Source organism: Nannospalax galili, unplaced genomic scaffold (assembly GCF_000622305.1).
Source record: "Nannospalax galili isolate Female #2095 unplaced genomic scaffold, S.galili_v1.0 scaffold600, whole genome shotgun sequence".
NCBI classification, from domain to species: Eukaryota; Metazoa; Chordata; class Mammalia; order Rodentia; family Spalacidae; genus Nannospalax; species Nannospalax galili.
In genome coordinates, this window is record NW_008348789.1 from 6,554,281 (window position 1) to 6,567,218 (window position 12,938).

At 34.0% G+C, this 12,938-nt stretch overlaps 1 protein-coding gene across 2 annotated transcripts in view; it reads right to left on the reverse strand.

The window, feature by feature from the left end:
• Positions 1–12,938, reverse strand: part of Cdh9 (cadherin 9) — a 173,356-nt gene continuing 160,418 nt past the window's right edge. The window contains exons 8-12 of one of the 2 annotated variants that reach the window (XM_008846028.1): positions 10,225–10,361; positions 9,617–9,738; positions 6,947–7,064; positions 6,306–6,557; positions 1–918 (exon numbers count right to left, since the gene is read on the reverse strand). In XM_008846028.1, the coding sequence (XP_008844250.1) occupies positions 431–918; positions 6,306–6,557; positions 6,947–7,064; positions 9,617–9,738; positions 10,225–10,361 (1,117 nt within the window). In that variant the 3' untranslated portion in view covers positions 1–430. The remainder of the gene's footprint in view (positions 919–6,305; positions 6,558–6,946; positions 7,065–9,616; positions 9,739–10,224; positions 10,362–12,938) is intronic. The other variant, XM_017801329.1, reaches the window with a different exon arrangement.

Consider the following 12,938-nt stretch of genomic DNA (forward strand, 5'->3'; position numbering starts at 1 on the left):
TGGCAGCAATAGTCATTCCTGTTAGGTATATATCCTTTCATATTAATTTACAAAGCAGTTGCACAATGTTTAATTTAATAGTAAATGTGACTGAAAGTCAGTTAAGAAAACATTTATAAATTTCCTATACTAAGAAAAGGCACAAAAAGCCTTTTAAGAAATGCTATTGATTATTGATATGATATAATTTCTTTCCAAGCTTAGTAGGCAAAGAGGGTGAACTGGTTATTTATTACTGTTTTAAAATCTATGTCATTCATATTCATTCACAGAAACCTACTGATTAAGCAAACCTTATCTAAGACAACACCTATGCATTGTGTGTAGTTTTGATTTTTCACAAATTTCCTTCAAGAAGGATAGTACAGGCCACTCAATCTAGTATCAAGGACAGTATTTCAACTAATGTTCACTTGCATGGTAGGTACCCTTAGTCACGGTCACTGTCATCACCCCCATACATATCGGCAAGTTTTTTAAACCGGGGACCCCAGTCACTAAGGTAGTTGTAATCCTGGTTACAATCAGCTGTGATAGATTCTAAAGAACTGAGCGAATCTGCCACAGAATCATTCCCTTCATAGGCGTAAGTTGCCAGGGAGTCATAAGGAGGTGCACTTGGATCTGAGTCGTTTTCTTTTAATCTACGGTGGATAAAATCTTGTACATCAATATTTTCCCACAGGGGCACAGTCCTCCTTATCTGAAAAATAGTTTCAGGCATGACGTCTCGTCTAAGTTTACTGTCTTCTCTTGCTTCTGGGTTCCTTAATGTGCCAATATCGAAAGCTTGGGTGTCTTCCTCTCCACCACCTTCATCATTATAGGTCACAATATTATCCCGCACATCATCCTTTGAAATTATCAGAGGCTCCTTTTTCCGTTGTCTCTTCAATGCAGCGAACAGCACGACTAGAACTTTTGATGAACGATAATGAAATAATTAAATTCCATAATTAAAAACAAAATGTAAATTATTATATGTGGAGTTTATATATTTGACTGGATAAATTGAATAACTGCCCTCAATGAAAACAGGCAGAAATGGGACAAAACACTGCATTGTTTAAAAAACAAAACACATTAAAGTTTTGTTAATTTATGTTTCAAATTCTATTGGCCTCTGGCGTTAAAAAATCATCCTTATGATACAATTATTGCACCAAGTCACATGCAATTAACTGGAATATCATTCTTACTAAATCTATTTTACCTCAAATTTAAAAAAATGTTATCACTAGACAAATTAGACAAATCTAAGTTTATGTATGTAAATAATCCCCATATAGTTGTATACAAAATACATTGATTTTATGTATGTATGCATGGATTGTTTCATTTTATTAAATACTCAGCATATAATTAACCAAATTCATTTGCTGGTCTGGTTATGAAATCCTCCTGGAAAATCTGAAATGCAACTCCAAAATCTAAAAATAATGTTCACACTACACCTAACCTTTCACTTACACTTATAAGGCAATTAAGATAGCATCTTGCAATTGAGGTCATTCATGATTTTCATATTTGCCTTCAAATTTTGGAACTAAAATTTTACTTCATTTTATTTACATATTGTATTCTATTTTATTATTTGAATAGTTTTTCGATAAATACAATAAATATCTTGTATACAGGGTGCTCTGTTTTTTCTTTTTAAAAAATATTTTATTTATTATTATTTTTTATGTGTATGAATGTATTGCCTGCATGTACATAGGTACATCCATGATGTGCAATGCCCATGGAGGTCAGAAGAGGGAGTCAGACTGCCTGGAACTGAAACTACAGACAGTTTTCAGCTGCAGTATGGGTGCTGGGACTCAAACCACTGTCTTCTCCAAGTGCAGTCAGTGCCTTTAACCACTGAACCATCTCTCCAGCCTCCTGAGGTGTTCTAAATTTTTCTTATTATAGAAGTGGGGTTGCATTTTATACGTATATTTGACAACTTCTTTTTCCTAATTCTCATGTGATATGCATTTTTGTGAAAGTCTGCACATTTGTTCCTGTGTGTATGTGTTTGTTCTGTATGCAGGTATGTGTGTACATGTGTGTCCTGGGTTTGTCTTCTTCAGTGGCTTTCTACAATATGTTTTGAGTCTTGGTCTCTCACTGAACCTGGAGCTCATCCAATAGACTGAATGATCACCATGCTTCAGAGACCCATCTGTCCCCCTCCCGAACACTGCCCAGCACAACACTGAGGATGAAGACATGCACAGATAGGACCAGCTTTTTACCTGCATGCTAAGGATCTGAACTCATCCCTCAATTTTCTGTGGCAAGCATTTAACATGCTGGGATATCTATGCAACTCCAAAAAAATGCATTTTTATAAAGTTTTAAAAAAAATCTCCATTTTTTCTAATAATTACGAATTTTCTGTTGAAAAATCAATCATTTTAAATTTTATACACAAAAATAAGAATTATACAAGAAAATTCCCGCCAAACAAATTTGAGCTTTACATGAGTGAAAATAAAATTGCATTTCATTTATTTTAGGAAGTCAGATGGCTTGCCAAAATTATTTATGAGCCAGGCATGATTAGTATCTCTTTAATCCCAGAATTGTGGATGATCAATTAGGAAGACTCCAAAGTCCTGCCTGGGCTACAGAAGGAGATCTTGTCTCAAATGATAAAACAGTGGGGGGAAAAAAAAAGGTACATAGCATGCTTCAGTGAAAATTAAATTTGCTATTGATTTACTGAATTTTCATTTCATTGTATTCTGTTATTTGTAGTGTTGGACTTTGCATATGCTAGGAGTGCCTGTTAAAGCTGAGCCGCATCCCCAAGTCCATTGCTAATTTTTATAGAAATTATAAAAGGTAAATTTATTTAAACTAAGACAGCATTTCAATATGTTCACTAATGATGCTATAACTGTTCATTAGTAGTTTTGTATCAGAGAACACACTCTCCTTAGCCCTTCACAATTCGTACTAAGAAGTCTTAAGGAATCACTGAGAGGGGAGCTGGAGATTTGAGCTAAGTATATTTTTTTGTTCTTGAAGAGGAGGCAAGTTTGGTTCCCAGAACCAACATGGCAGTTGAAAACCACATGAAACTCCAGATCCAGGGGAACCAACATCCTCTTCTGGTTTGGTTATGCACTTGTATACACATGGTGCACATAAACTAATTCAGAACATCACAAATGCAAAATTAAAAAACAACTAAATCTAAAAATAAAGAAAAAGATTCATTAGACACATTTTCAGGAATGCTACGAAAAGAGTTTTGGGTATTGCTCAATATTCAGGTTCATCTGGAAGATATGAAAAATAAATAAAACATGATTGTTAAAAATACATAAATTGAGTTTTTCCTGTGAAAGACTGGGTAGAAACTGAAGACTGAAATGGAGATAGCTTTTATGGAGCATAAGCAATACATTAAAAGTGGAGTTATTTCACAATTTGAAATTGAATGAATACATTTTTACTTGGCACTTTTTAAATTTTTTATTTATTTTATTTTATTTATTATTTTTATTTTATCTGTATGAGTATATTGCCTGCAATGTAGGTAAGTGCACCCACATTGTGCAATACCCACGGAGCACAGGAGAGGCCATTGGATCCCCTGGAACTGGAGTTACCTACAGTTGTTAGCTGCCATGTGGGTTCTGGGATTCGAACTGGGGCCTTCTGCAAGAACAACTAGTGTTTTTAACTGCTGAGCCATATTTCCAGCCCTTGAACATTTTTAAAGTAGTACCTATATAAATAGGATAATAAGTTTTAATTAGGTATGAGTATTTTATAATTCTCAAAATGGATCTTTGAGACACAGTTGCAGTTTGTCTCTCTTTTCTGCAAGGTCAGTTTATGATCTTCATTAACAGATACAACAAAACAAATTCTGTGTTTGGTAACAGAATTCAGGCTATTATATGAGGAACAGTGCATCTATATTTTCACTAATTTGTAACTGGAATTTGGTATTTTTCCTAGTGTGGATATCATATCCATGATGGCAGCAGAAGTTTGTGTGACTACTGAAGCAAAATTAATTGCAGAGCCCTGTATAGTCTTGCAATTTTGTCAAACATTTTTGAAACTCATTAAACTTGCACTACAATATGGCATGTGTGGCTTAATAACCAAACACATTTGTATATTTCTTTAATTTAGTTAGATATGTCCTTTTATATTATGTACTTTATTTCTGAAATTTTGTATTACTTATTTGTTTGTTTTGCATAGTTTCTGGAGTCAAACCCAGGGCTTTAAGTATTCTAGGTGAATACTTTTTCCCTGAACTACACTCCTGATCTTCTCATAAATTTAGAATATTATTCTAACTACATCCAAAAAAGTCATCATATTTCCAGAGGAGTCTCTGCAATCAGTATTTAAAAAGTTATATGCTGTATTTTAGTTCCTCACTTTGTATGATAATGTAAACATATTTGTATGATAATGTAAAATTAAGAACTGTATTTCTCCAAAAGTTATCAGAGTGTCTACATAGTATGATCTTACAGTATATAGAGTCCAGCACTGTCTTCAAAAAATTTAACTCTCTGGACAATAAACATCTAATAATCTTGTCATAAAATTACTACATAGAATTAAATGACAATAGAATGTTAAGTAATTTCAGAAAAAAAATTTGATAAAATAATTTTAACTAAAACAATGTAATAATCAATCCACATTTGAAAAAGGAAACTATAAATATTTGTTTCTTCTCTATTATTCAATAGGAATGCTGATTTTTTTGCTAATAGAATTATAAACTTCCCAAGATGTGTTACTAGATCAAAGCATTGCCAAATATCTCCTGATAATTGGGAGAATTCTTTATTCAATTTAATAGATGCACTGATGTCTTTATGTATTACCTTAACATAGAAATTTAAATATATAAACTCACCTTAGTATATATCTTTGTAAGACTTTCTGATATAATACAAATAAAATTAAATCCCAATCTTACTTTCCATAGGGGTTAAAATTATCCTGTATAGGAGCTCAATTTTCTGGCAGCAGGTAGAGGTGGGAACTGCTCCTGGTGATAAAAACCGTGCCTTATATTCTAAACCACTGTCATAATTTTTTTTCTAAATAGGTGGATATTCATGACTGAAACAAATGTTTCCTCTTCACTGTTGTCAACCCCCCAGTGAAGTCTTATGAGGACATCCGGCCAAAGGGATTTCATCCAGAGTGCTTGACGCGATTTTCAGTGAAAGGAAGCCAGCACATATGAACATGAGAACATTAACTTGGCTAGCTCTTCTGCCCTAGGCATGGGAATCTTGGATGAGTATTTGATAGAAATAATTTTGGAGTGTTTTACAGTGAAACAACTGTTTAATTGAATTAAATCTTTGCCCTGTTAGTGTGTGCATGTGCTCAAATACAATGTGTGCTATTGGAAGCTTGACATTATTTGTGAAATATTGATGGCTGCTATAACTATCATGTTGCAATGAACTGTTAAAAAGTGAGTTTTATGTTTTCAATTTGTGTCATGTAAGTTTTGTGTCTTATAACAAGTTCATTGTGGAAAGTATCTTGTCATGGTTCCTTTAATGTGAGTGAACTATATTATATACTTTACATTGCTAGCAGTAATATTTTATAGGTGAATTACTCTTAATTTTTAGAATAATGGGAAAAAAACTGAAAGATAGAAAAATCTGTGTTAGAATGCTAATAAGTACGTTTTTGAAAGTGTGGTATTTGGGAGCTGGGTAGGCGCCTCAGTGGGTAATGAACTTGCTTCAGAAGAATGAAGACATTAGTCAGATCCTTGGCAGTCATGTAAGACTGGATATGGCACAATGATGTCCCCCCAGCTATGGGAGGTGGAGACAGGAAGGATCTCATGGGCCAGCTAGTCTAGTAAATGAGTGAACTACAGGTTAGATGAAAGGTTCTGTCTCGATAATTACAGTGGAGAACAACAGAGAAAGGCACCTGCTGCTGATCCTTGGCCTCCACATATGTATGTTTAGGCATGTGCAACTCACATACATACACGTGCACACTTCCAAACACACAAATGAGGAAAGAGTTGTATTTGCCATATTAGTTAGTTATCTTGTAGGACAAAATTATAGATTCCCTAGAACAGCGGTCATGCCTATTCATGATAACATCATGCTATGAAATCAGTGTCGTGCTTGTTATTATGGCTTTGCTTTTTCTCTTTAGGCCAGAAAAGGAATATTTTTGTCTTGTTGTTAGTAATTATAGCAAAAAAAAGTCAAATGTTTGGTATTTCACGCACAATGTGCAATGAATAGGGTTTTTGAGGAGAAGAGCTTGGGAGAGGCATAGCTTACTAAGCAGGATGAGGACACAGAGCAGAATCGCTACCAGTGCGCCTGTGCTCAGGCCAGCTGAGAGCCTCAAGGCTTCTGCGTTGCAGGACTGCATATTTCCTTGTTTATCACATGCACACACTCGGATCGTGAGTGTGCCAGTGCTGCTTTGAATAGGATAATCATTGTCAAAGATTAAAATTGGCAGTAGGTATGTACTCATTTTGGTTCGGCTGTACCCATCTTTTCGAGTCATGATTCCTGCTGTATTATCTGAAGAGGAAAAATAAAATGTTAGGATAAATTCGTTCAGTAATTTTATTTCACCGTCCTTGTAGTCTCCCTCTCTCCTTTCTTGCTTTCCCCAGTTTTGTTCCCCTCCCTCTCTCTCTCCCTCCTTCCCTCCTTCCCTCCTTTCCTCCTTCCCTCTCTCTCAACTTCCCTCCATCCCTTCCTTCCTTTCTTTATTTTGTTTATTGAGATATAGTCTCTTGTAGCCTAGGTGGCCTCAAACTCTCTACATAGTGGAAGATGACCTCGAGTTCCTGATTCACCTGTCACTACCTCTTCAGTGCTGGGATTAAAGAGGGTAGCAGAACACCCTCCTTTGCATTCAGTGTCAAGTCTGAATCTTCATATGCTTCATAGCTTTCTATTTTTACCTTTATTGTCTACAATGGTAAAGTTTGGATTGAGAGGAAATTCAGGCACTGGCTCAAAGAAGAACTTGTGGCCTCGGGGAGGATCATCTTTGTCCATTACACTGATGGTCTGAATCAGCTAAAAACAAAACACATTCATTAATTTCTACAGAAAAAAATACTTTGTTATTACAAGATCATTTTAAATAGGTGTGTTTACACTTTGACTGTATCAATAAATGTTTAAATTTTGATTTTTTGCCAAATATATTGTGTTTATGCATTTATCATTTTTTATCTAAAACAATTAATAATGAAAATATCCCCTCATTATCAACTTACAAGGCATCTCAATAATCATTCTTTGCATCCTTGTGACTAAAGCATCCCACTTTAAGGAAAATTTGATTACTTCCATAAATATTCTAATTTCTTGCTAATTTAGCTGTTTTATTAACATTTGGTTATGAATTGTTTCCCTATTAGAGAATCATTTTCTAAAGGAAAAAGAATAAAGTATATCTTTCAAAAGATAAAAATGTTTAACAGATGCATACACTATGATTGTACTGATATATTTTTCTCCAAATGGTTGGAACATCAATTCATAAAGAAAACTTTAAAGAACAGGGATAGGATAGTAATTATGATGCATATTTCACCAAATGCTTACTTTTGATTTAATAGTATTTTCAAAGAAAAATATAGAAATGCACCTCAGGTGTGTAAAGCCAGTGTTTAACTTGCAAGTTCATAATACAGCTTAGATCTCAGGCTAAATAAAAAAGGGCCATAATAGAAGATGGAGCATCAGAAGGCAGGTAGAGCTGAACCCATTTCAAGAAGCATTGTTTAGGAAAAACCACTCAGCTGCATAACAGTGTGCCTGTTTCTTTAGTTCTGAGACGACCATCTGTGAGCTTTGAAACAGCAGTCGTTTAATTCCCCTTACTTTGAATTTTTTTATAGAAAAATAAAGTTTAACAAATTCCAGGTGCAGGAGTGTAGCATTCTGTGCAGAATGCTTATTGGAACTTTATAGTAGTTTAATTTGTCATTTTTTCTGTTATTCTGTACCATGTACAGCTATGCAAACCCGGTAAGATACTTTCCCATTTTGAATTGATATGTACAATAATTTCATTCATTTCATTGAAAGAGTGGCATGTGACCTAATTTTTTTAATGCAGTACTATGAGAAAGTACAAAATTTAAAGAAAAACTTGATTAATATTTCCTCTTCAGAAAATTGAAGTACAACACAATAAATATACCATAATATCTAGTGTTCTTGCTGAGCTTCCTGATCCTTACCAGGAATAAGAAATGTGAGTTTTCATTACCTAGATTCTAAACACAGGCATTTAGTTTTCCTGATGCATGTCCTTGATTGATCACATGGGCCTGACTGAAACATGTTTTGAGAGTCCATATCAGTGTTTGAAAATAAATTGGTAGCATTGTTGATATTGATAATGGCCAATAGTGAATATTTATTACTTTAAAAATAATAATTATAATTCAAAAATATTAAATATAATAGAATACATACACATCCATATATAAATGAATAAAGGGTGTATTTAGGCTATTATAGGTTGACTTGTAGTACCAAAAACGATGTGTTCATGCCCCTAAACATAGTAACATTTTTAGAAACAGTCTCTTCCCAAAGTTACCTAGTGGAAATGCAGTTATACTGGATGCTGGAGTGCTCTTTTTTTCCCTTTAAAAGAGACACATTTGGACACAGAAAGAGAAATATAAATACAATGATGGATAGTGTGGGTAAAATAATTAGGGTCCACATTCTAAACAGAATGTCAAGGGCTTGCTGGGGTCCCCAAGAAGTTTCGAGATATCAAATAAGTCTCCTCAGAGTCTTCAGAGAATTACAGAGTTGCTGACACACTTCCATGGACTTCTCATCTCCAGAAAGGTGAGAGAAAAAACTTGTGTTTTAAGTCATCTAATGTACAGTAATTTTACATTTCAACAACCCAAAAATATGACTAACCCCAAATTTAAGAAAAAAATATACTAAAATATTATGAAATATTTAGAGGTTGGAGGAAATTTACAACTTTATCTTGCCCAAATAAATAGGTAATCACACAAGATTTACAGGAGAAATATTAATTATGTGATCTATTTTGAAATTATTTGGTAAAAATCTCTTGATATGAATATACACATAGGTATGTGCATCAAAACACATACACATGAATCCCATCCTCAACCTCCCATGTATACAACAGGCAACAAAGAGCATCAAATAAAAAATACTTTAAAGACTTTTGGAAATATCCATTATAGTGTGAAAAATGGAAAATATAAATTGAAAAATTCCATGTTATGGTACTATGTAGGTAAGAATAATAACTTTTAAAAAAATATGGAACATTTTGTATACTTGTTGAAACATTTGCCAGTGTGTTGCCAAGGTTTGATTAAAATGCCTGATCCTTCTGCCTCTGCTTAACTATAACTCTATATGAGAGCTCTACAACATATATTCTAAACTTTTCATTATCCTATAGGCATATTAAAATATTTTTGAAAGATCATTGTGAGTTCCTTAGTAGAGGGATATAAAATAATATAATTGCAATATGGAAAACTCTACGCAAAGCAGTGACTTTTGCCTTGTAAAAATTAAATGTTTGTAAAATTCACAATAATTGTATTTACCTGTCCAGATTTTGCATTTTCACAAACAAATGTTTCATAGTACATGGCAAATTCCGGAGCGTGATCATTTATATCAAGAATTCTGATGAACACAGGAATTTGGCTACTTTGTTTTGGATTATCTGCAACAAGAACAAGTATAAGTTTGCTATGTATTTGCAGACCAGTGGTAAAACCACCATCAGCATTTGTAGTGGGTCAGCTGATAAGTTCTGTGGTACTCCCTTACTATTTGGGTAAGTGATGAATAGCTTAACCTTCTTACATGAGCCAAAAGGAAACCACAATAATAAAAGGGAAATATGAATGAAAGGATAAAGAATTATTTAAAATAGACAATGTCTGTGGACATGTATGATTTTTATGGGGTTAGGTCACAATTCAAATTTATTACTACTTAAATAAGAACATCAAAACTCTTTTTAAATCAATTATATGATAGCATTTAAATAATCATTAACATAATTTTAAAAATCTCAACATTCTCTAATTAATTTTTCTCACATCTCACTAATATTGCAATAATTTCACCGTAGTCCATTTAGAACCACAAATTTATCAACCTGGTAAAAACATAATATGATCAGATGGGTACGCCTACAACTTACTTATCTCTGTGGCCGTAATGGTGATGTTGTGCCATGGGGATGATTCCCGGTCCAATGACTTCAGAGTGAAAATAGAGCCATTTTCTGCATGGACACTGAAAACACGGTCCATATCAGTATGCCGGTCGATAGAGTATCTAACAGGAAAGAGATTTGTAAATTCAGACATTTTCGAAGATTGTTATTTCTTTCATTATTTCATTCTATTCTTAAATTTTTTATTGAATTTTTGTGTATTTCATGGAGAACATCTAAATCAATTAATTATCATTTGTATCCCCATCCTCACTGACACCTTGCCACAGCCCCACTTCTGGAATTCATACATTCTGTCAGCCTATTGTCATTTATTATTTCTTAAAACTAGAAGGAATTCTCACATTGATATGACAATGTAAAATGACACTAACTCCTGAATTTCTAACAAAGAATTATTATAAAAATGATTTGATACTTTGGCTGCTTCCAATATTACAGTCAAATTTATTTGCGTGTTTTGGAGCCATCATTTATACTCAAGATTCCTTGAGGAAACTTTGAAGTATGTGTTTAGGTATTCCGTGATTGACTCATTCTATTACAGGCTGATACTAAACTAGAGTTATAATAAATAATGTTGTGACACTTGATAGTCAATATCGATGAATAAATTTAAATTAAGGAAAGCAATGCATACCCATGTGTTCACAAAATATATGTGAATACACAGGAAGCTATTGTAAAATGCACTGCCCTTGAATGGCATTTTATTTAGAAACATTTCAGCTCAATCTAAGTTCATACTACAATTATGTGTCCAACGAATTCCAAATAAAAGTGGAATACTATATCACCACAGAGTTCTGTAATTTTCTCATCAATAATGGTAAAAAGCTTAGTGTCAGTCTGTGGTTGAAAAAATTAACACCTCATCTTTAGAGTTTTATCTTCTAACCCTAAGAACCTCTGAATATGTTATTTTATACAAGAAAAGTAGCTTTGCATGTGTTCTCAAGTTGAAAACACTGATATAGAACAGTAGATTTCATTGTGGAGATCTGTCAAAAGTAATCACACCAGCCCTTCTAAGTGGAATGAGAAGGAAGGTAGAAAACTGGTTTAGGTAGACAAGAAAGAAGGAGAAAAGGAGGGGGGGATGTGAAGAATGAAAAGCAAGCTACTCATTGTTGCTAACTTTGAAGATCTGTGCAAACTTGAAGGACTGTAGGCACTCCTAGAAACTGAGAGCATCCTTGGATTGACAGTCCCCAAGGACACAAAGACGGTGCCTCCACAACTGCAAGGAGTTCTGATCTGCCAGGAACTTGAACGAGCAAGAGTCATGTAGCCTCATGTCAGCCTGCTTTTCTAAGTAATTCAGACTTTCCTGAAAACGGTTTCTATTTCTTTTTTTTTTTCCCCTTTTAAAGTGTATTTTTCCTAGCACTGGGCTTCACTCTTATTCAGAAGATTCCCGCCCACCATGTCCTGAGTGTCCTCCAAATGGCTGGCCTTCAGGCAAGCTTGGTAACTACTATTGCCTGCTAAGAATCATACTAAACTTTGAGTGAATTGTAAAACAAGAAATTTGGGTTGAATTACACTACTACTTTTATGATGTTATGTATATTATATATTCTCTATGTGTATCATTAATGTATATATTATCATTTCCATCTGAAATTTCAGTTCTTGAATTATATGGAGTTATTCCCAAACATTGCCATTCATATGAAACACCTGTGCATCTCTTTAAAAACAGGAGGTGATGGGCTGGTTGTATAACTCAGTGGCTCAGTGTTGGATTGGCATGCACAAAACCTCAGCACTACAGACAGTAGCTAGAACCAGTCAAGATTTTTAGCAAGTAGTTATAATGTGGGGCTGAAACTCTATTTTGTGATAAACTGTAGGTGAATTGTGTATTGTAAAATAGTGCATCAGGTTACAGTATATAGAAGGTTGTAGGCCATTGGAATAAGTGATTGGAATAAGGACAGAAAAAGAAAGGGGGGAACAGACTAGTCAGCACTTGGGAATGATGCTCAGTTTTTACAGGTGCTTACTAAAACGGTTTACTTAAGAACTAACTTTTTGATCCACTGAATTAGAAATATCCAGCTCCCACTATACCTTATAAAATACAATTTGCCATTGAGTTTGTGAAACTTTCTTTATATTTAGCATTTTCACTATTGTGACACATTATATGATTGTTTTCTTCTTATGTTCTCCTATTTATTGTTTTTTGTTTCATTTTTGACTTATTTCTTTTTCTTTTATGCATATGAATGTTTTGTCTGCATGTATATATGTTTACCACCTTTGTACAGTGCCTGTAGGGGCCAGATGTCAGATTCCCTGGAACTGAGGAAGATGAAGTTGTTAGCCACCAAGTGGGTGCTGAGAACTGAACCTGACTCCGCTGCAAGAGCAGCCAGTGTTCTTGAGAACTGAGATACCTCTCCAGCTCCTTATTTGTTTTTTTTAATTAATTTGCATTTCATTACAACAGCATTAACCTATTTAATAACATTTTTCTGAGCTAGGGTACATCTCTTTCAAAATTGGCTGTACATTTTTAGGTTTACGCTTATACAATCTTTTACTCATTATAAACTCTATAAGACATAAAATTAAATGAGGTTCCAACGTTTAAAAAAGATCTCCACTTTGTTGTCAAAACACACAGTTTCATCCAGAAAAATTCATTCCAAGGCTCTTGTAATGAAATG